This window comes from Rosa rugosa, chromosome 7 (genome assembly GCF_958449725.1).
Source record: "Rosa rugosa chromosome 7, drRosRugo1.1, whole genome shotgun sequence".
Lineage (NCBI taxonomy): Eukaryota > Viridiplantae > Streptophyta > Magnoliopsida > Rosales > Rosaceae > Rosa > Rosa rugosa.
Genome location: NC_084826.1, coordinates 18,097,448 through 18,120,636, shown reverse-complemented (window position 1 = coordinate 18,120,636; position 23,189 = coordinate 18,097,448). Strand labels below are relative to the sequence as shown.

Below are 23,189 nucleotides of genomic sequence, written 5' to 3'. Positions count from 1 at the left end.
ACATTGTTCTCAGATCGAACCGGGTTCACTTCGATCTTGAGGAGCTTCTGTTGTTGCTGATTGTAGAAGAATTTAGGCGATATGTGCTTGGTGTTGTCGCCTTTGATGTAGCCTTGCTTTATTTGTTCAATGCAAGCAGCATTATCCTCATAAATGCTTGTTGGCTCATCTGTGGTAGACTTCAAACCACAATTGCTTCGAACATGCGTAACTATGGATCGGAGCCATATACATTCACGAACTACTTCGTGAATAGCGATAATCTCTGCATGATTCGAAGAGGTAGCGACTAAGGTCTGCTTTGTAGACCTCCAAGATATCGCGGTTTTTCCCATGGTGAATACATAACCAGTTTGGGAGCGACCTTTGTGTGGGTCAGAAAGGTACCCAGCATCAGCAAAACCTTCCAAAACACTTATATCGTTTTGGGATGGGGAGAGGGAACGCAGTCCACCATGTGTGGCGTCCCTGACACTTGATGGGTCCGAATCCATCTTCTCCCTGTAGGGATAGAACAAGCCCATATCGATCGTACTACTTAGGTATCGAAAGATATCTTTAACACCAGTCCAATGACGTCGTGTAGGAGCAGAGCTATATCTAGCTAGCAAGTTCACAGCGAATGAGATGTCCAGTCTTGTGCATTGTGCTAAGTACAATAATGCGCCTATTGCACTTAGGTAGGGCACTTCTGCCTCTAACACTTCTTCATCGTCATCTTTGGACGAAATTGATCCTTCTTTGGATTAAGACTACGGACGACCATTAGGGTGCTTGAAGGCTTAATCTTGTCAGTGTTGAAGCGCCTAAACATCTTTTGGGTATAAGCTGATTGATGAATCAGGATACCATCTCTACGGTGCTCAAGTTCCAAACCGAGGTAAAACCGTGTTTTTCCAAGATCTTTCATCTCAAACTCAGATTTCAAGTGTTCAGCGGTTTCCCTTAATTCTTTAAGAGTGCCAATTATATTCATGTCATCGACATAAACCGCTACTAAACTTGTCCTTTTTATAAACACACATGGGCATAGTTCATTGTTGACATATCCTTTACCAATCAAGTAGTCACTTAGATGGTTATACCACATATGTCCGAATTGTTTCAATCCATATAGTGAGCGTTTCAATCTTATAGCAAACGAGCTCCGTGATTTAAAGCCACTTGATTTGGGTAACTGAAGTCCATCTGGGACCTTCATATATATTTCTGTATCTAGATCCCCATATAGATACGCAGTATCCACATCCATAAGCTGCATGTTCAGTTTTTCGGAAACTACCAAACTGACAAGGTAGCGGAACGTTATGACGTCCATTACGGGAGAATAGGTCTCCTCATAGTCGATTCCAGGGCGTTGTGAGAAGCCTTGTGCCACAAGGTGAGCCTTGTACCTTACAATCTCGTTTCTCTCATTACGCTTTCTAACGAATACCTATTTGTGACCGACTGGTTTGGTGTTGGGCGGTATTGGTACAACTTTGCCAAATACCTTTCTTTTCGCTAGAGAATCAAGTTCTGCCTGGATTGCATCTTTCCACTTTGGCCAATCAGCTCTACGTTGGCATTCATCAACGGAGCGTGGTTCGATGTCATCGGTCTCAATAATCTCACGCGCCACTGAATACGCGAATATATCATCAATGATGATGGAGTTTCTTTCCCACGTCCCATGTACACTAGTGTAATTTACAGAGATCTCTACATTCTCAGAGATAGGTTCTGAGATTGAGGCGTCCCCCAATGATGGCTCTTGAACATAACCATAATCCGGAACATTCTCATGGGATGGATTTTGAGTATCGATGATCAAAGGATTTGTTTGTGCCTCATTCGCTTTCTTTCTAGGGCGAGAATCCTTCAAACCAATCGGTCTACCGCACTTCCTTGCGGGACCTGCGGCCATAGACGCCACATCATTGCCATGCTGGGCAATGGCGCCATCTCCTGGTGTCACAGAAGTGGCATGATGTCCAGTATTCGGGACATCGATCCTTGCAGGCACGTTTGCAGTAGGTATGTGTGATCTCGTCACTTTGGCAACATCAGAAAACACATCAGGCAGAGTGTCTGCTACGTTCTGGAGCTCGATTATTCGTCGCACTTCAAGTTCGGACTGTGCAGTACGGGGATCGAGATGAGACATAGTGGGGACAGACCACGACAATTCCTGTCGTTCCTGTTGAACATCTGTGTTCTTATCTCCTCATAACGATGGGAAGACTGTCTCATCAAAGTGACAATCCGGAAATCTAGCGGTAAAGAGATCGCCTGTCAAGGGTTCAAGGTAGCGGACGATAGTTGGAGATTCATATCCAACATAAATCCCCATTCGTCGTTGTGGACCCATCTTAGTAGGTTGTGGCGGCGTAATAGGCACATAAATGGCACACCCAAAAAATGCGTAAGTGCGAGATATCAGACTCGTACCCAGCTGTAACACAGAGTAAGATTGGGTTGCAGTGGGTCGTAGACGAATTATCGTCGTTGCATGCAATATTGCATATCCCCAAGCAGAAACAAGGAGATTGGTGTGCATAACCAATGTCTGTGCGATCATCTGTAGTCGTTTTATAGCAGCTTCTGCGAGACCATTTTGGGTATGAACATGGAGAATTGGATGCTCTACATCAATCCCCAGTGACATGCAATAGTCATCGAACGTTTTCGATATAAACTCCCCAGTATTATCAAGTCGAATTGACTTAATTGGATGGTCAGGGTAGTGAGCCCATAGACGGATAATCTGGGCAAGGAGTTTAGCATAAGCAGCATTTCGAGTGGACAACATCGCGACATGTGACCAGCGTGTCGACGTATCAACTAATACCATAAAATATTTAAACGGTCCGCACGATGGTTGAATTGGTCCACAGATATCCCCTTGGATTCTCTGTAAGAACGGAATGAGTATTTTGGGATCCTTTGCGTAGGACGGTCTCTGTCCTAATTTCCCGAATAAACAGGCTTTGCAAAATGAGCGAGGGGCCTTAGAAGCAACCAATGAGGATTTTGGTTGGGCCTGCGCGTCTGTGGCGCTATTAAAAGCAAAATGTGTGACTACATCTCCCATCATGGCAGTGGGGCCATGGGAATTGTGGTTTATGGCGTCATGGCCATTGGGAGGAACAACCATGGCGTCATGCTCATGGTTGGCGCTATTGATGGCTTCATCACATGGGACTTGGGCGGCCCTATGGCGCCCCAAGATGGCTGCAGTGCCAAAGGCTAGAATTGTTGCGGTCTTACTAAGTCCAGGAATCAATTTTCGATTCTTGCTTCTTCTCACTCTGAAGAATGGATGTCCGTGTGAAATCTTTAGTATACGGAGCATCATATCACGACCAGGATGTTCTAGTCGGTCATGCCAAAGCCAGTATGTGTCAGAATCCAATAGATCTTCTCTTATCACATTATTGGATTCAATTGGTCGAATGGTAGTGACATAAAGTCCACTTGATTGACACATAAGCTTCTCTAAGATGCGCTTTCGTCCGCAATCATTAGAGGTAATGCAAATGAACTCTTTTCCGTTCTCAGTATGCGTTTCCTCATGGATTCCGTTGGCTCTTATATCCTTAAAACTCAATAAGGTTCGATTTGCCTTAGGAGCGTAGAGAGCTTCTGCGACTTTAATCAAGGTGCCATTTGGCAATAGGAATTGCGTCATTCCATGTCCTTGAACTAAACTTGATGGCCCAGCCATCGTAGTCATAGAGGAATATGTAGGCAACATCTCTAAGAATAATTGCCTATGTCGTAGAATGGAGTGCGTAGTCGCACTATCCGCAAGACATTGTAGTTCATCCATTCCTAAAAGAAAAGCTCGTAATTAAAAAAAGGAGTCATAAAGAAAAGAACTCAACTTTTATTAATAAGCCAAACGGAATTACATCATCGTTTCTTTGACCAAAGAAAATCCAATCCAATAATATGGCAATTGCCTACATCTCTTGGGAAATAAAAACGACTTAATCAAAAATGCCAGTTTCTGGGTCTTGATTCTTAAAGTCTTCCACCCTTAGATCGAGATCGCCATCTTGATCCTCTTGTTCCATGTAATTTGCCTCCCTTGCTTCACGATACATCTTGTATGAGTTTGCAACGTTCTGGGATGCTTTACACTCTCTTGCCCAATGTCCAGTTGATCCACATCGAAGACAAACATCCTTATGGTCAGGCTCCCTTGATCGAGGCGCCTTTGGGGCGCGGTTTGGATGACTATTGTTCTTGGTGGCATTACCACCATGGTCGGAGGCTACGCCTCTCTCTCTCTTCACACGTTGACCTCCACGGTTCCGTGCACGCCTCTCTTGGCGATTTCCTTCGTCTTTAGGGCGAGACTATGGACCAAAACGTCCAGAATTGTCCCTACTATTAGGGTTTCGCTCATTGCGTCCTCCCTTGGGGGCGCGACTATAGTTAGACTCTGAAATAAACTCAGTTCCCACGGGTCTAGCATTATAGTTCTTCACAAGTATATTGTCGTGCTTTTCAGCTACGTTCATGGCGCCAATGAGCTCATGAAACCTTGTGATACGTCCTGCATTCATATCAATCCGATAATTCTTTGAAATCATCAGGGTAGAGACGGGGAAGGTAGAGAGAGTTTTCTCGATCAACATCGTATCAGTTATGGTTTTGCCACAAAACTCCATCAAAGACTTGATACGAAGAGCTTCCGAGTTATAATCAAGCATAGACTTGAAATCACAAAAGCGAAGGCTATGCCATCTCACTTCTAAATCAGAAAGCAGGGAGTCACGAACGTTGCCAAATCGCTGCTCTAGTTCCACCCATAGTTTTCTGGGGTCTTCCTCATAGAGGTATTCACTTTGGAGCGCGTCATTTATGTGCCTTGTCATGAGAATTATGGCTTTAGCTTGATTTGCTTCAAAAGCAGTAGCTTGCTCAATGGAGAGCACGTTCTGACTAGGCTCTTGGATGGTTTCCAGAAGTCTTCCAGCCTTAAGATGTTGGCGCACATCTCGGACTCACCTATGGTATCCTGCGCCAGTTGTCTCTAGTGGAACAAAGTTCAACTTATTCAGGTTACTCATGCTGAAAAACAACAAGAAAATAGGATTTCGGAGCGAATAGGCTACCACGAAAACAATAAAAATTTCTTAGCGTAGTCGCTTCCAAGAAATTAGGAGTTTTCCGAGCGTAGTTGCTTCCAAGAAAAATCTGATTCCAAGAGGGTTTTGGATTAGATCGAAACAATGATGTATGTGGTCGATCGTTTTTCTTCTCAACAAACTCTAAGTTTGGAGGATTCTACAAGCTCCAAGCTTGGAATGAGCACGAACCTCAACAGTTCGGCTATTGGTCTCCCCTATGAAGAAGAAAGGGGGGTAGAAGAAGGGATGTTGGAAGTCCCCGAGAAAAAGAAGAAAAGAATAAAAAACTTCAAAAACGAGAACTTTATTCTTAAAGACTTACTTGGTGTTTCAGGGCTTGAGAACACGTGCGTGTTGATGCAGACGTGTTGGAAAGCAGGCTGCGGGGATAGGTTGCGGGTGCTGTAGGGCCGCGGGGGCAGCAGATGCAAGGTGCGCTCGCGGGGAGCAGCGAGTGCAGGGGCGCGTGGGATCTGCGGGGGCAGCGAGTGAGCGAAGGGCTGTGGGGTAGCAGATGCAGGGAGCGCTCGCGGCTACAAAGTGTCGCGGGGTCGCGGTGTCTAAGTGTTGCGGTGTCGCAGGGTCGCGGGAGAGCGAAAGTGAGAGCAGGCGAGCGTTCGCGAGGTCGCGGTGTCTAAGTGTCGCGAGGTTGTGGGGTCTCGGTGTTGCGGGGCCGCTGCGGGCGGTAGTTGCTAGGGTTTTGAAGGCTACGATTTTAGGGTTTCAGGGTTAGGGCTTCGTGCTGAGAACGTGTTCTAGAGAAACCGAAATTGAGAGGAAATTGCTGTGTATACTCATTGATAATAGGGGCCTCTTTATATAGAGGATTACAATGCATAGAGTCTGAATCATACAAGGAAATATAATCTCTAGATTTTTTCTAATTAAACTCTATTACCACTTGGTCAAGTAACCTAGAGTTTGGGCCAAACACAAACTAGGGTTTTGCTTAAACAAAATACAAATTGTTGCCCCCTTTTTTTTTTTTTTTTTCCAAAGGCATAGTAAAATTGGAAAAAAAAAAAAAACAGATAGAAAAAAATATGATAGGGAAAAAAAATAAAAATGCCCTTACGTTAGACAGTTGGACCTAAGCCTAGAAGGGTCCACCAACAATGAAGTGGCTGACCTTTGACGGCGGGTTAAATGTGGAGGCGAAGTGGCGAATGAGAAGGAGGTCGCCAAATGTCACATGAACCCAGCAACAGTACAGTAGCACCAGCAACACCAACTTTTGGGTACGTGGTGCTTAGGGTTTGGTTGGATGAGACGTGAGAATTCAACGTCAATAATCACAGTTTCCTTACGAAAATATAATTTTATTTGTTTAAAGACAAATAAAAGGCGCGGATCGGCGATTCTTCTTGTATTTTTCGTTTCTTGTCTTTTCATTTAGCAGCTCTGGAATTATGCCCCAGACTTTTCAACTAATTCGAAAATTGACAATTGATTCTGCCTTTTTTTGCATATTCCCCACGCTTTCTGGTCCTTCTTTTCATTCATGACCCTTTTATGCACTCACTCTTGGGAGCCTATTTGTTTTGTTACCCTTTGCGTTTTAGTTCAACTAATGGCTAAAGATTATTATTCAACCTACAGGGTATACCTACAATATAGACCTTAGAAACAATGCTTACCAACTAACTATTGATGATTTGATGGAGGCAACTCAAATTCATGTATTTTGGTTTTGTTCCTAAATAATAACGTTATGAGTTAAAATGCTTGTATCAAATTTCTAAAATTTGTTGATTTGCGGAAATAACTTCTAACACCTTTCGATTGAAAAAAGAAAGAGAAAAATAAACAACTTCTAAGGAGAATTTTGTATTTTAAATGGAGATTTGTCTAAAGTACATTAATGTACCAATTTGATGTAAATTAAGTTCAATATAAAGGGTAGACTAATGTTAGTAGACTAATTCGAGATCAAGCTAAACTAGTCTACTAATGTCTTTTTTTAAAAAAAAAAAAAAAATTAGTCTACTAATGTATGAAGCCAATTTACCTCTATATTAAACCTAGTCTACTTGATATATAAATGCACATTAATGTACCGTAAAATTATTCTTTAAATCATCATGACACTTGTGGTAACTTACTTAATTGTATGTTTTAATAAGATTTGATATGAGAACTACACACCTTTTGTTAGGACAAAAGAATTACACATATTGGTTGTTACCCCACATCTCCACTCTAATTAATTTTCTCTTCAAAAAAAAGAAAAAAAAAAAATTAACACGTTGGACAATATATAATGAAGGTGTTTTTCGGACAATATATATGTAACTGAATCTACAGGCCTGCTCACCTAAGAGACAGTTTTTAAGAGACTGTGAGGGACAAGTGAATCTGACGGCTAAAAATAAATGCACAGTTTTAAATTGTTATAATTTCTGCTTTTATATTTAATACATGTGGTTGAGATGCATTTGTCCCTCACAGTCCCTTAAAACTGTCCCTTAGGTGAGCAAGCCTGACTGAATCTAATATATTGACTATGGTGGCAAGGTATGTGCCATTAAATCATTAATGGTAAGTGTCGATAATGACACAATTTTCTAAAATTCTTCTAATCTCTACAAGCAGTTTTAAATATTTCTTTTAAATTATTAAAATACAGACATGTACGTTGCTTTTAAAGGAGTAATAACCACCTATCGCTTCGTTGTAATTCGGCCACTGTCATACCATAAGCACCAACATTTTCAAAACTCAAACGTTCAAATGTTTAAGTCACAACTCAAGTTTTACTTAACGCTTGCCACCGCACGACACCACAGATTTCTCTTATCACCTGTTGACGCACCAGTCATTCCACATAAAAAGTAAAAATATACACGGGTATTCCAACTATTCCTCCATTGGTCATTGTAATACAATATTACAATATCTGATTATTGGTTGTCTAATGAAAAAATATCCAGGGGGCCAGAACGCAATTTAGAAAAGCTAGGGGGTAAGAAATAGAAAAACTCGGCAACGAATTAATATTTTTTCCCCCGTGTTCCCTCCACATCTATCCGAAACTAAAAATTCCCTCGCTTCCCTCGTTTTCTGCTAGCTCTTCCCCTAACCCCCTTCAGCACCCACTTTCCTCTTACCCTTCTCTCTCTCTCTCTCTAACCCTCCACTTTCTCTCTCTACCCCTCTCGGAGATCCCATTTCGCCTCCCTCATAAACCCTAAACCCCTCCCAACTCCCTCAGATTCTCTCCGCCTCTCTCCGATTCCCCCAAACCCTAAAGATCTGCAACTCTCTCCCTCCCGCTCGCTCGCTCGCTCGTCGTCGTCGCAATCGGTGACGGTTCGAGGCGGTGAGATCCTCTCCATGTCCGGCTGCGCTCGAGCTCCCAACCGACAACCAGGGCCGCCGCCGCCGCCGGCAACCGGAGGCGGCAGCCAGATCGTGCCGCCGATGAGGCGCCACCTAGTGTTCGAGTCGAATAAGCCGCCGTTTTTTCCTCCGGCTGATTATCATCAATTTTCCGGGGGAGCTCAGAGGCCGGCGGACCAGGAGCCGGAAGCTATTGTTGTTCGATCTCCGGTGAGTGCTGCCTAATAATCTGTGTTTGTATGTCCATGCGTTTGGTTTGTTTAGTGGAATTGGGTGTGGTAATTGAGTGAAGAGCTGAGGGGAATTGCGGGGTGGAGGTTGGTGGTTGATTGGCGGCTTGGATTTTGTGATTTTTGATTGAGTGGTTGTTGGTGAGTTAGGGTTTCTCTGAGATGGGGATCAATTCCTAATTAGCTCATAGGTGTTGTTTCTGATTATATGCAGTGCTAATATTGTGAGGAATTTGCTCATAAGTTGACTTTTTGCTAAGCCACTGTTCGTTCAGGTTTTATATAGATTTTGGTGTAATTATTTGTAAGCTTAGTTTGTGTCTCAAATTGTAAAGTTGAAGAATCCGGATTGAAATTTGCGTGAGGGGAAGACTAAGATAGGGATCTTCGATATGCTGTAGGTATACACGATTAAGAGTTGTTGCCTAATCTGGATAGAAGGTACTGGTTTACACGGAGGTATTCAACTTGTAGTATTTGGCTCCCTTTTGGAATCAAATGCTGCTCATATAGTTCCCTATCTATTCATTAAGTGTATAGATTAAAGTTATAGAAATGAAATCAGGTGTAATGACTGACACACGATTAGGCTATTCAGTGCAATTGTATGTTTTATCTAATATGTTGTTAGCCTTTGAAAAAAGGAGCATTTAACTCTTTGTGTTGGCACTGAGTCTGTCCCAATGGCTGAGAAAGCTTACATGCTGGTTTATCTTTCTTACCATACTTATCTTTATCTTTGCGGAATTTTCTTACAGTTGTACACATTTATGCTTTGACAATTTTCCTTGATTTTACTGTTGATTGTTAGAAACTTTGTGTATGAGTAGCAAGAAAGTATTCCATTTCCGTATTGTGGCTGCATTCTCCATACTCCAATATCTAGATTGATTTTCAGATATCATTATGTAAAAGAATTACCAAAGTATTCGTTGTGCATTTTAACTAGTATGTTTGCTGAAATTCTTCAACTTTGTTTCTATTTCTCAGCAATTTATAAGGAAGGGTGCAGTGGACAACAATGAAGCGGAGAACAACGATTGGACTAGCAGTCCAGGATATAATAATATGATTCAAAGTCCCCTTCAAACTCCTGTGTCTACTACAAAAGCAGGAAAGACAAACAATAGAACAAAGGCTTCAAGGGGCAAATCTGGGCCTCAGACACCTGCGTCAAATGCTGGTGAGTGTTCTTATCTCTTTAGTTTTCTGGGAAAATCTATCATTCAAGGAAAGCTAGTCCAAGTAAAAGAGTGAGCTGGGACATCCCAGCCAATTGCATTTCATCAAAGGTCCAGATTCTTTGGAGGGGGAAGCAAAGGAATTTTCCTGGGAGATGTGAAACAATGAAATCTAGGACCAGGCTTCATTGTTCTTGGCATAAATATGTCACAAACTCTTGACATATCGTATCACATATAATGAGATCTAATTTTGTTGCTTCTTTCAACATGCAGGTTCTCCTTGTCCTCTTACTCCAGCTGGCAGCTGTCGTTTTGACAGTTCTCTAGGTTTGTGTAGTTGACATGTGTTGTTTGTATAAGGATGTAAAATTTTCTCACTGTGAGATAACTGTACTTGAATTGTCCAGGTCTATTGACAAAAAAATTCATCAATTTGATTAAGCAAGCAGAAGATGGAATCCTTGATCTAAACAAAGCAGCAGAAACTTTAGAGGTATTCATTTTGTCTGAATGTGTTAATACTTAATACACACCCACTTCCCCACCCCCCAAAATATGTATATTCATACACACAAGCACATATCTTGTTGTGTAGTGATTGAAGGGTTTCCCAAATGAAACAGGTGCAGAAGAGGCGGATATATGACATCACAAATGTCTTGGAAGGCATAGGTCTCATAGAAAAGAAGCTCAAGAACAGAATACGTTGGAAGTAATCTAATATAGTTTATTGTCAAAATTTTCTTCCCTCTATCTGAATTCAATTCTAGTTCTAATAATATCTGGAACACATTTGAAACTTATGCAAGGATGGGTTAAATGATTGATCAGGGGATTTGATGCTTCAAGGCCAGGAGATCTGGATGCTGATCTCTCTATATTACAGGTATTGAAATGTTGATTTCATAATGTTGTCCTGTGAAGGCTAGCACTAGTTTATTCTGCTGTCTTTTGGATTATTTTAGAATTTTCTGTAGATCACTCCATAACCATAACCACAAACTGTTTCTTAATCTATAGATGCACAATTCCAGTTCTGTACATTGCTATAAAAACTGTGGTGGTAAAAGGAAATTCTGACAACTTAGTATCCTTTTAAGGCAAGAAGTTTGACCTTGTGGTTTTGTTTTGCAGGGAGAAGTGGAAAACCTATCTTTAAAAGAGCGCAGCTTAGATGACCGAATAAGGTTTATGTGGTTAATTTTCTTTAAACATCAATTTCACTATCTTGGAACTATTTGGAGATGCTGATGCTTTTATACTGGTGCAGAGAGATGGAAGAAAAGTTGAGGGATTTAAGTGGAGATGAAAACAACCGAAAGTAAAATCTTCTTCTCCATCACTCTTGCAGATTGTTCTTGATTTCTATATTATTATTTATTACCTGCTTCCATGTGTAATCATATGTTGTTATGGTATTACCTCCTACTCTAGGTGGCTTTTTGTGACTGAAGAAGACATTAAGGGCCTACCGTGCTTCCAGGTGAATGCCATGCATCATTTCTAAGTTCTAACACATATTTCTATCATCCTTTAGTATTTTCCATTGAACTAGTTGTCCCTTTTCTTTGCCAGAATGAAACCCTGATAGCAATTAAAGCTCCACATGGAACCACCTTGGAAGTCCCAGATCCCGATGAAGTAAGTCAAGATTAATTTTTTCTCAGAAGGTACAAGTTATATATTCCTTTTTCTCTTTAATGCATTACTAAATTGTCTTTCAATACACACCAGGCTGTCGACTATCCACAACGGAGATACAGGATAATACTTAGAAGCACAATGGGACCCATTGACGTGTACCTTGTCAGGTATCATTCCTTCTTTCTGTGGCTGATGTAACTACATCTACACAGTTATGGTTTTCTTTCTGAATAGTGGTATGCTTGTTTGCATGCCGAAAGAGATTGACTTTCTTTTTTGGTTAATTCATTTGTCTTTCTTTATTGATTGATATTAGTCAATTTGAGGAGAAGTTTGATGACATCAATGGAGTTGAGCCACCTGTTAGCTTCCCAATTGCTTCTGGTTCTGGCTCTAATGAGCAATCAACAACAGAAATGGTCAATGGACAAAACAGAGGAAAGGAAATTGATCCTAGGGCGCAACAAGCTCAAGTTGATCAGACGTGCTCTGATGTAAATGCTTCTCAGGAGTTTGGTGGGGGAATGATGAGGATTGTTCCTTCTGATGTTGATGTAAGTATCATTATTCTGACAAATGCATTTTTCTGTAAATAGTTGCAAAAGGAAAATAAAATTAGAAATCATACCAAGACTCAAAGTCAACCATGTAGATAGGAGTTTAAGAAAACGGCAATCTACATTCATGTATGGAGTTTCATATGCTCGTGGAGATGATTTTAAAAAAACCATTAATACTCTCAATGATGAATATGATTCTTGTTTATGGCTGAATGTTTCTTTTTTTATGTTTGCAGAATGATGCAGACTACTGGCTTTTGTCTGGTGTTGATGTTAGCATTACGGATATGTGGAGAACAGACTGTATCCTTTTTCAAAGATGTTCACTCCCTTTTGCATTCGCCCTCATCCCATTGTTTTGATTTTGTCTTGTCTTTTGTATGCAACCAAGTGTATTCCTTCACTGTGACCATTATAGCAGCTATTGAATGGAATGGGGAAGACATGCTTAATGCTGATTTTGGACTGCCCGATGTAAGTACCCCAAGGCCACAAACACCACCATCTGGAATTGTTGAAGTTCCATCTCATGCTGTTAACTTTTCCCAAAGGTGAGTCTGGGTTTGTGTAACCAGCTATTTGTAGATATCTCATGTATCTACTACCCCATCTGTGGCCTTCCATTGCTGTGAAGTATTGCTTGCAGATGCCAAGTGATTGCCTGATAATGAACATGGGTGAAGCTTGTGGAAGGAGCTGATTGGATGATAAGCTGGGGAGTATTGTTATACTGTACAGTTCAGTACTGCATTTGACCCCCTGTTGTAGGAATAAAGACTTAATTTTATGATACTTTAAAAGCGGCGGATATTTAGCGAGGAATGAGTTATCGTGCAGTTAATAATCGTAGGCTACATTGGCGATGAAGTATTGCACAATCTAGTTGCACGATGCATGTTCATTATTTAATGTATGAGTTTAGTTTGGAAAAGCCTTCTGTAAATTCTTTAATTTTAAACATGATGCAGGATAGGCTTAATTTCTAGGTGTAATCGGATTATGTTCTTTCGCATCTAAAACATTGTTGAAATGCTGGATGTACCATTGTTGCCATACCAGTTTTGCCTCGATGCAAATGTCATTTTTCCTGGTTGCCCCGTGTAATGCTGCATTTTTTTCAAAGCATTGCTGTAGCGAGAAAAAGTTTGAAGTGTTAGTTTGTCACTCCTTTGTAGGGAAACAAAAGGTTGCCTGAAAGATTCTTGTGCTTCTGGTAATCATTTTTTTGATCCGTTTCAGTTTGAGACTGCATTGAATATCTGCAGTCTCATCTATACATAGACGTTCCTCATGCATTGGAACAAGATGTCTAACTTGGCCATATGAACTTGCGATCTTTGAAGAACAAGAATTAAAGACCTGGATCACAGATACCATATCAAAATCTGAAATTAACTTGTATCGATCCTAATTTGGAAATGACTGGAACCTAACCCTGACCCTGCTCTGAGATCGGATAATGCCCGATGGCGGATAATCCTCATTTCTTTAGGTTGTTTAGCTTTGAATGTTTTTGGGGTATGCTATGCTCTGGATTATGGGTTCTGCGCCTTTGTTCTGAATATTTGTACTGATCCAGTAATCCTGAGCATTTTAGTTGAGTAACTGACATATTCAAATGGCTTTCTTGGTTCCAATTCCAATTCCAATTATGGCATGTTTACTAACTTGGAATCGGAATGGGAATGGATGGAATGATTCCAGAATAAGAGAATTCCGTTGTTTACTTACATGTAAGGGAATCGGAATGAATGTGGGTCCCGCATCCTTATCAGGAATCAATTCCTGAATACTCAGGAATTCGATAACCTAGGGGGGGGGGAGATGGGTTTAGGAATCAACCACCCGGAATCAATTTTTTATACCAAAAATACCCTAACATAATTTCAATAACATCAATTTTTTCCCTTTTCATTTTCTAGGGGTATTTTAGTAATCGAAGTAGTTTAATTCTCATTCCTAAATGTAAGTAAACAATATCAATCGTAATCAGTTTCATTCTTATTCCGATTCCACATGGTAAGTAAACAGCGTAATGGAATTAAATTATTCTCATACCGATTCCTCTCTTCTCCCATTCCAGCTGTCTCCGATTCATGATTTATTCCGATTCCAAGTTAGTAAACGTGTCATTAATTTCTTCCAACTTAAGCAGAGTACACTGATTTCAAATGATCTTATTCACAGGGTGAGTTGTCTACTTGTCTTTAATACTCAAGCCTGTTAAGGCGGATAATGCCCGACTTTATATCTAATCATATGATTCACACTTCCAAGTCTAAAACTAAAGAAATGAGATGGATTACCATTTTGCGGGGAAGAAATTGACCAGGATTTGGATATTCTTTCGAGCAGTTTGTTGAAGATTCATACTACGAATCTGTGGTACACTTGGTCTGTACATTCACCGGAGCAATGGATGATATTTGTATTAGGTTCATAGCAACTAGTCACCAATTTAAACATCGCCAAGTATAAGTCATTGTAGAACTGTAGATATAATGTTTACCAGTAAGTGCAATAGGCATGTGTGTTAGCTCATATTCAAGTATACAACATGGTCAGTAAAAGTTCAATGAATAATTTAATATCCTTCTCAAATGACTGAAAGAAAGCAGACATATTCTCAAGAGCCAATGCATCTGTAACGAAACAAACTTAAGCCAAACCAAATAACAGAGACTGCTAAAAGGAAACAACTCAGGCAGAGGAACAAAAAGAAAACCACTGCATGCATGGCATCAAAAGCAATCAAAGGAAAATCGCCGATCAGATCAATCATTTAGCCAAAGTAGGGTCTCTTCATATGCAATCATGAACTCTCGCGAGGCACACGTTTCAAGCTTCTCTTCGTTCTCATGAACACTCCTTATCAACATGAAATCATTCATACGTATCCTGCCACCAACAATCTCTTTAATCGCATTCTGAAACTCAAAAATTATACTAGTGTCCCCAAGGAATATCGGCCCCCAAATACATATATCCTCGGGCTGACTGGAGACCTTAAAGTTGAAGAGCTTAGTCCAGGAGTCAGCCACCCCATATTCTCTCATGACCCACATATAGATAGAGCCACTAGCCTTAACATTTTGTAAATCAAATGCACACAGGCATCCTCCAACAGAAGCCGCCAGATGTATGAAACACCCGTGCTCAAAAGTAGTAGGTAGTGGCATTGTTCGAAATTCTTCAATTGACAGATCAAAAGCAACAATATCCGCATTACCTGCGTGGAACCAATGGAGTGCTTCATTTGAACGAATCCCCTCACTCGATAAGTATGATTCAACCAAATTAGGGAACTCAATGGTTTTCCAAACGTTAGCTCTCGATGAGAATATCTCCCTGGGTTCAGTGGCGGAGCCAGAAATTGGTCTCTACTGGGGCACTCTAAAGTTACAAAAAAAAAATAAAAAAAATTGAAACTTAGAATATATTAAAATTTTAATAAAAATAAAAAATTAGAAAGATCAATATTTTTTTTTAAATTACATATTTTATTAATCAAACATTCAACACATGAAAGGATAATGTTAATGTTTTTGTGTTGAGAAGGTAGAATAGTACTAATGTTATTAAAAGGAAGAAATATAAAAAAAAAGTTTACATATAGTGGACGGTACCAAGAGTCGAACCTTGGACCATGCTTTGGTACTTTGATACCTTTACCACTGCATCACAACAGCTTTTCACAAAAATATGAAACCAGATACATATATAATGAAGATCTGACTGGGGCACGGGACCCACCATGCCCCAACGTGGCTCCGCCTCTGCCTGGGTTCGTTTGAGAATTTTGTAGTCATCAGTGGCTGACAAATAGCCAATACCATAATATTGTAGATGCACATTCATGGAAGGATCAGGTAATTTTTTAAAGAATCCAGTTGATGGGTTCCAAATATACCAATGATACAGAATTTTTGGTGACAACGAGACAATAACTGCTGCACATACCAAACCATTGCAGGAGCGTAGCATACTCAGAATGTCGCCTGGTTTCAAAAATGGGATTCTAACCTTTCTCACACATGAATTGTCTCCGAACGACAACGGCGACTCGGAATCAAGGGAATCAAATTCAAACTTGTCGGGGCTGGTCCAGGGGCGGATTCATGTTAGGGCGAGGTTGTGCAATTGCCCAACCTCAGCTTTTCTGGATAGCCATAGATGAAGGTGAGCCATAGTTGCTGGGAACTTCTGCTCTTCAAAAGATGCTGAAGAAAAGGGCAAAATCTTTTTTTTTTTTTTTTCTAGTTTAGAAGGGGCAGATTGCAAATAGAAAGAAAGGGACATGCTGGGCATTATAACTTTTTAAATGACTTGGCTGGGACGTTGGGTAGAAACTATCAGAAAAAATAAAATAAAATAACGTATGAAGACACACGTTCCTTTCCTCTTTCAATATTTCCTTAGGGCATGATATTATTCTCTTTTGTTGCCCTAAACATGTAAGTACTTCGATTATATTGTATGAATGCAATATTACATCGACGTTTGTCTTTATATTTTGAGTATTTGGCCTTTCTATAGGGTTCAACTAACCCCTTGTTTATTATTTATTGTAATTTGAATCCCGCGACCTTTTAGATGGATTCAATTCTTTTCTTTTCTGGTCAATCATGCATTCAATTTAATCTTCAGCAATATCGCAACTTATTTTGTTTAAAAAAAATAAAAAATAAAAACTAAAATCTATAATCCTTCTTCTTTTGAGTTACCTTTCGTGATAATTACTGTCTTGTATTCTCATAGATGATTAAAACTTATAATATTCGTTATATATTATAGATAAAATATTTATATATGATTTTGATTACCATCTATGAATTTTCGTTGAAATTTTTTTTTGTCTTAATTGTGCCCAATCTGACTAAAATTTCTGAATCCGCCACTGGGCTGGTCGAGGAGGAGTCTGTGGCGGATGGTTTGGTGCTCACAAGATACTTTGTAATGGGTTTTGGCGAATTGTGGGTCGGACAATATGATGAAACGCCAGCGCTTTGAAACGCAGGTGAAGCGGATTAAGGATTTGATCGGCAACCTCTCCAGGACTTTGACTATCACATCTTCGGGTATGAACTCAGCCATTTGCAGTTGTTACCGTAGCAGTTCGGCTGTTCGGGTAAAGCTTATATAGTGGTTGGAGTTAGCTTGGCGCAGAAGGATCAGATAACATATCAAAAAGAGCAGTTCTCTTGGGCCTGAACGTTTCTGGCTCTTTTACAATTAGGGTTTTGGACTTGGCAAACCCTACTTGGGACAGGACTTTACCGGCACTTTCTTCGATATTCTCTACTCCTCAAAGTCGGTGTATTGTACAGACAGACAGAGCTGTTGGGCCAGGGCCAGAAGTGGTGGAACTTGTCTTGGACTCTTGGCTGATCAATGTATCAGACCCAAACCATGCAATCCATTTAGTTTGTTCCAATATTTTACATGGTTATGTGATATGAGTATCACGATAGGCAAATGTTATAGGCCATTTGGCATCATATTGATGTTTCTACACTGATCTGACAGTAGACAAAGCAAACTTCTCCATTTGCCTGATACTTTCTTTTTCCAAGCAACATACATTGTATAACTTGATCCACGTTTGGAACCGGGTGTGGGACTGAGCCTCCCAGCTAGGCTGGGTTCCAAACCCCCTTAAAAAAAAAAAAAAAAAAAACTTGATCCACGACACATAAATGACAGCCTATAATGTGAATCAAGTTTTGAATGATTATCTATATTACACAATCAAGTATATAAACAGAAGAACTAAATGCATGTTAGTTCGATTATATTAACATTAATATAAAGGCACATACCTGATGCATGTGAAGAAGTCGAATGTCATTAGAGCAAGTCATAGTCTTTTGCAGGTCTCTAAGTTCGAATAATCTTTTATTGTGGTGAGTGATTGTAGAACTCGTTGTCTAGAAAATGCAAGGACCTAGGTACGTTGGATATTAGGATTCTTTCCATAAGGCCTCGTTTGATTGCCAGAAAGGAAATTAGTTCCTTGGTCTTTTTCATGAACATGGGAAAGTAAATTTCCCACTAGTTTCCCTACCAATGTTTGGAAACACCGGGAAAGTAATCGCAAAATGTATTTTATTTTCCTTTCCGATGTTTAGTTTGTGGATGAATAGGAAAGTAGGTAACGTCAAATTTCCAATAATATCATTATTATCAAAACATAAACAATTCAAGATTCAAAAGTTTCTTGGATAATTTGGTAATAACAACCATTAAAATAATCCTTAGAGTAGGTAATTAATGTGCAATTAATGCAGGGAATGTATGAGGAAAAATGAATCTCATGGGGTGTGGGAGGATCCATTTTCCCCCTATTTTCCCTTCATGCAGGAAAGTTGTTCATTTCCTTAGGTTGCCAAATACAGGAAATGATCAATTTTCCTTTCTCAACATTTCCATTCTGCGAACTAAACGAGATCTAAAAGTAATCCTAATACTAAAGCAATTACTCCTCTATATTATGTATCAATAGACATTACTCGATATTCAAGTATATTAAGTTTCCTTAAATAATACAGATATTAAATAATATAGATACATATACAAATACAATATCCATATTTGTAATAGGATTGGAATCTTTTCAAAAAAAAAAAGGATTGGAATACAATCTAAATCACTTCATTTCCAAGTCATTAACTTGTTATTGTAATTACTTTATATAATATAAATAATGACGAGTCCACAAAATAATACAACTTAATTTTCAAGGGTATATTGCACTACTCTGTTTAACAATTTTTTCCCCGATAACAGCAATTCCCCCAACCTATATATGCAGGGAACTTGTGCTTGACGTACTATCTACAGCTTATGGCTAACTATCGCATCATCGCCTTTTAGGAATTTAGGGAGCCACTTTGCAGATTCTTTAGGAATGCGCTTGAGATTGTCTTTGTAGTCGACGTAATAAAGCCCGTACCTTGGGACATAGCCTTCCCCCCACTCAAAATCGTCAAATAAAGCCCAGTGGAAATATCCTTTGACGTTCACACCCTTCCTGCAAAACATCAATGACAAGTAAAATGAATATCATATATCCTCAAACTTGCAAATGCTCATTCAATAATAGAAATTAATCTGGATTGCCAATTCGTAAGGCCAATGGATGGTTACTTTATGGCCTGCTTGATCATGTACAAATGCCGAAGAATACATTCAATTCTATGTGGATCCTTCAGTGCTACATCGAGTCCACGCTTATCGTCCTTTGCCTCTGTAATTCCATTTTCGGAAATGTAGATCTTAGGGCTCTGGTATTTTCGCTTCATGAACTTCAAAAGTTTCTTGAGACCTTGTGGATAAGACAAGATGAACATGCTACCATCAGCCTGCATGGTAAACAACATGTCTAAGTCTTCTTACGAAAAATTGCTATACTTATCTAAAGGAGTCAAATTTTTGCACTAATACTTTTCTTACCTGAGGACCAATTGGGACTCCATTTACATCTGCAACAATCACATACAAAAAAGTTAGGAAAACATGCACAAACAACACAGACAAATCAAAAAGGTAGTATGAAGCGTACTCTTGGGCTCTGATGACGCTAGAGGATCATAGCGATAGAAGTTTGGCATATCTAGACGTGCTGGAATGTTTCTACCATATCTCGAGGTATAATAGTTGATGCCAATGAAATCAAAGGATCCTTTAATCAATTTCTTCTCTTCTTTGGTGAAACGGGGTAGCCTTTTCCTGACCAAGCGCCTCATACTCTTTGGATAATGTCCATATACTATTGGTTCCATGAACCTAGTAAATTAGCAGGAGAAAGATTTATAGTAAATAAGGAGACTTCTTGCTCAATCATTAAGTGTAATCAGGATCATAGTGGATACGTGACTAACCATCCAAGTTCAAAGTCCAAAATTCTTTTTGCTGCAGCTTTGTCCTTAGATGAATTTGAATAAGGCTCAACATATGAACCTACAAGACTCCATCCAATTTGTCCACCTTGTTTTGTCTAATTAAAACAATTATTGGCCAAGAGAGAGTAGTCTCATAAATGTGATCCTATATCTCATAAAGTTGATGATACGACAGAACCAGAGTTTAACTCACCTGAAACTTTTCTCTATAGAGCTTAACAACAGTGGCATGGGCAAGGAGAAGGTTATGAACCACAATGTAAGGTTCAGTAGATGAATTTCCAGCTGTGCAATAATGGAAATGACCACCTGGTATGGAACACCTGCCTGGTGGAGCAACCCCAAGATCATAGCCCATTTTGGCTATAATAAAAGGCTCGTTGATTGTAATCCAATTTTTGACTCTATCTCCATAGATCTTAAAGCAAAGTTCACTGTAATCCTTAAAGTCATCCCTGAGCAAAAGTGATATTGAATAGAAATGTTCAGTCTTGTGGGGCATTGGATAAAGATTATGATTAAGAAAAGTAGAAGAACTTACACAAAGGAGCGATCCAGAAAGCCTCCATACTTGACTGTCAAGGCTTGTGGTGGATCGAAATGTAATATGGTTACATAGGGTGTGATGCCTGCATTGAAATTTCAATCTATTAAATATCTATGTTAACATATATATCTAAGACCAATGGAAGGAGTAGTATTTGAGTTATTTGCCAATGAACAAAAGACCAGAAGCTGGTAAACAGATTACATTAGATGAGAAATAGTTCATACCATTCTTGATTAGTTCATCAATCAAGTTGTTGTAGTGATCAATACCCTCTTGGTTTATTCCTCCACTCAAGGTTCCCTCTACATATCACAAATTTTGAAAAATGTGCAGAGCTTTTAGCATAGATTAACCTCATATTAATCCGTAAGAGATCCTTTGAACTTTGTTATGGGAACAAGCTATAGATAAAAAGCATACTGGGGAGAATCCTGGTCCAAGAGATGGAAAATCTATAAGAATCAACTCCAAGGGCTTTCACTGCCTTCACATCTTCCTGCGATTAGAAACAAATACTTAGTGGTCGCTAATGTGCCAAACAAAAGAAAAGAGTTAATTTCTTTACAATGAATTTTAGATGGAAAAAATATGTAGCGCTAGCTAGCTCTCTACTCACCTTGTATCGCTTGTATGAGTCAATTGCCGTAGACATGGTAGAATGGTCTGCAATGCGTTCTAAATAGAAAGGAAAATCATGTACAAAAGGAAAATGAGCATGATATATAGCTGGTAGAAGTTAGAACAAAGCCACATTAGAAATTAATGCTAATTAAGAAATGAACCTGGGAATGTCTTAACAAACTCGTCCCAAACACTTGGTCCTCGTCCTGCTTTATTTGTTAATCCTTCAATCTGCACATAGTATTATAACCATTCACGGACATAAAGATGGAAACGAATGTTGAAGTTAATGTAGAATTTTAGAATTACAAAAATGCACCTGTGCAGCAGCAGTGCTGACTCCAAATGCAAAATCATTGGGGAAGTCGGACCACTTCACTTTTAATTCTTTAGGGTTTGATACATTGATGTGCAATGCCTGGAACTTTATCTTAGCATTCACCGTAACTGCAATGTAATTTGATCGACATTTTCCAATTAAAATTCAGTTCATTTCTTTATTTTTGAAACAAATGCTTAATTCACTCCAAGTTTGGATATCATTACGACCAGACATATTCAAGTGTTTTGCTTTCCTTGATATACAAAACTAACATGAAGAGCCATTACTAATTGGATGATCTATTCTTCAGCGACTTTACGCATAATCTTTGGACAATTGTCTCAGGAAATAATCAACAAAAAAAACTTTTATAGTTAGTTGATATATTCTGGAGAAAATGCAGATTGCCAATTGTTAAGATTACTAACATTCAAATGTATTATCAAACTTACTGAAAGTAATTAGCAAACCTGGTGAAAAACAGGCAATGACAGCAATAGCACACATCATCCTCTGTGAAATCCTTAACCATGGTGGTGAAAACTCCATGACCAGTCAAGCTAATTAAAACTCTAATCTAACTCTTGAAGAAATCAATATTATCAGATTGAAACTGAAGCAAATGAAGCTTAATCCAGTACTAAGTCTGGATTCAAAGGTGAAGAGCTAAGGCCCATCTTACGCAAAGATATATAGTACCTCTTCTTTTACAGCAATGCATGAACAATAACTAAGTAACTAGTAGCAACAAATTAACTGTAATTGCTGGCATATAACCTAGAATATGCAGTTCCAACAGAAACCGTTGGGGCATTTTGATGGTGAATTCTTTTTCTTTTTATATAAGCAACAATAACCGAAACATGTTGCATCTTTTAACTGTGTGAAGTACAAACAAATTAATGGGTCAATTGATTTGGCGACCCACAGGGTACGTTGTTTTTGTACTGCTTACTGTATTACAATATTGAGATGACTTTTTTTGACAAAAAAAAAAATTAATGGGTCAATTATTTTTTCCTACAAAGAAAGTAAAATAAAATAAATTTTGTGATCCCAACAAGCACAAAACCGAGTAAATTTATTCCATTGTTCTACACACTCCAACTGAATCCTCACACAAGTAAACACAAAAGAGGTTTAACAACCATAAAACCGAGTAAACTTATTCCATTGTTCTACACTTCTACACACTCCAACTGAATCCTCACAATAGTAAAAATTTGAGGCCCTCTTAGAGCCTTTGAACTGCACACTATCACTACCAGCATACACATTGGCCTTTCGAAACAAGAAAACCATCCCTATCAAGCCCACCACACTAATTAGCCATTTCCATACCCATTTCCAAAGAGGCACAACCGTAATAGACTACCATCAGACAATTTATTTGTGCCATTTCGAAACAAGACATCCATTACTAATCTTGCCCAGTCCAGCCCAGCCCAGCCCAGTATACTTTCCTAACAGACCACATACCCATTTTCAAAGCCGGACCTGACATGAGGCCCGTGAGTCGGCCGTCTCAGGCCCAGTGTCTCGTCGGGCCTAATTTTTTTTTTCTAGGGGTATTTAAAAAATTATTAAGTAAATAAAATGTAAGTCTTTTACTAAACAATAAAATTGGATTAGTTGGCAAGTTGCATTTTTTTTTTTTTATGTTACTCCTAGTCTAGGTTCAAATCCTTTTTCTGTTGTCTATTCATTTTTCTTTTTAA

At 39.2% G+C, this 23,189-nt stretch overlaps 2 protein-coding genes across 3 annotated transcripts; one reads left to right on the top strand and one right to left on the bottom strand.

Moving 5' to 3' along the window:
* Positions 1-8,155: 8,155 nt before the first annotated feature.
* Positions 8,156-13,175, top strand: LOC133720665 (transcription factor E2FA). Of its 2 annotated transcripts, none has more exons than XM_062147082.1 (14): positions 8,156-8,669; positions 9,680-9,872; positions 10,147-10,200; positions 10,281-10,366; positions 10,497-10,585; positions 10,705-10,759; positions 11,008-11,060; positions 11,144-11,194; positions 11,308-11,356; positions 11,449-11,514; positions 11,608-11,684; positions 11,834-12,071; positions 12,314-12,380; positions 12,499-13,175. In XM_062147082.1, exons 1-14 carry the CDS (start codon positions 8,454-8,456, stop codon positions 12,630-12,632), a joined length of 1,428 nt encoding a protein of 475 aa, XP_062003066.1. In that variant the 5' UTR covers positions 8,156-8,453; the 3' UTR covers positions 12,633-13,175. The 2 variants fall into 2 exon arrangements, with proteins under 2 accessions (XP_062003066.1, XP_062003065.1); XM_062147081.1 differs by having other exon boundaries at positions 12,496-13,175.
* Positions 13,176-18,911: 5,736 nt separating this feature from the next.
* On the bottom strand, positions 18,912-21,585 carry LOC133722950 (beta-glucosidase 24-like). Its single transcript, XM_062149793.1, has 12 exons — positions 21,469-21,585; positions 21,311-21,380; positions 21,145-21,203; positions 20,949-21,024; positions 20,753-20,830; positions 20,520-20,607; positions 20,172-20,433; positions 19,958-20,073; positions 19,639-19,862; positions 19,530-19,558; positions 19,224-19,438; positions 18,912-19,107 (listed from the first exon to the last, which is right to left on the bottom strand). Exons 3-12 carry the CDS (start codon positions 21,178-21,180, stop codon positions 18,912-18,914), a joined length of 1,320 nt encoding a protein of 439 aa, XP_062005777.1. The 5' UTR covers positions 21,181-21,203; positions 21,311-21,380; positions 21,469-21,585.
* Between the last annotated feature and the right edge of the window lie 1,604 nt (positions 21,586-23,189).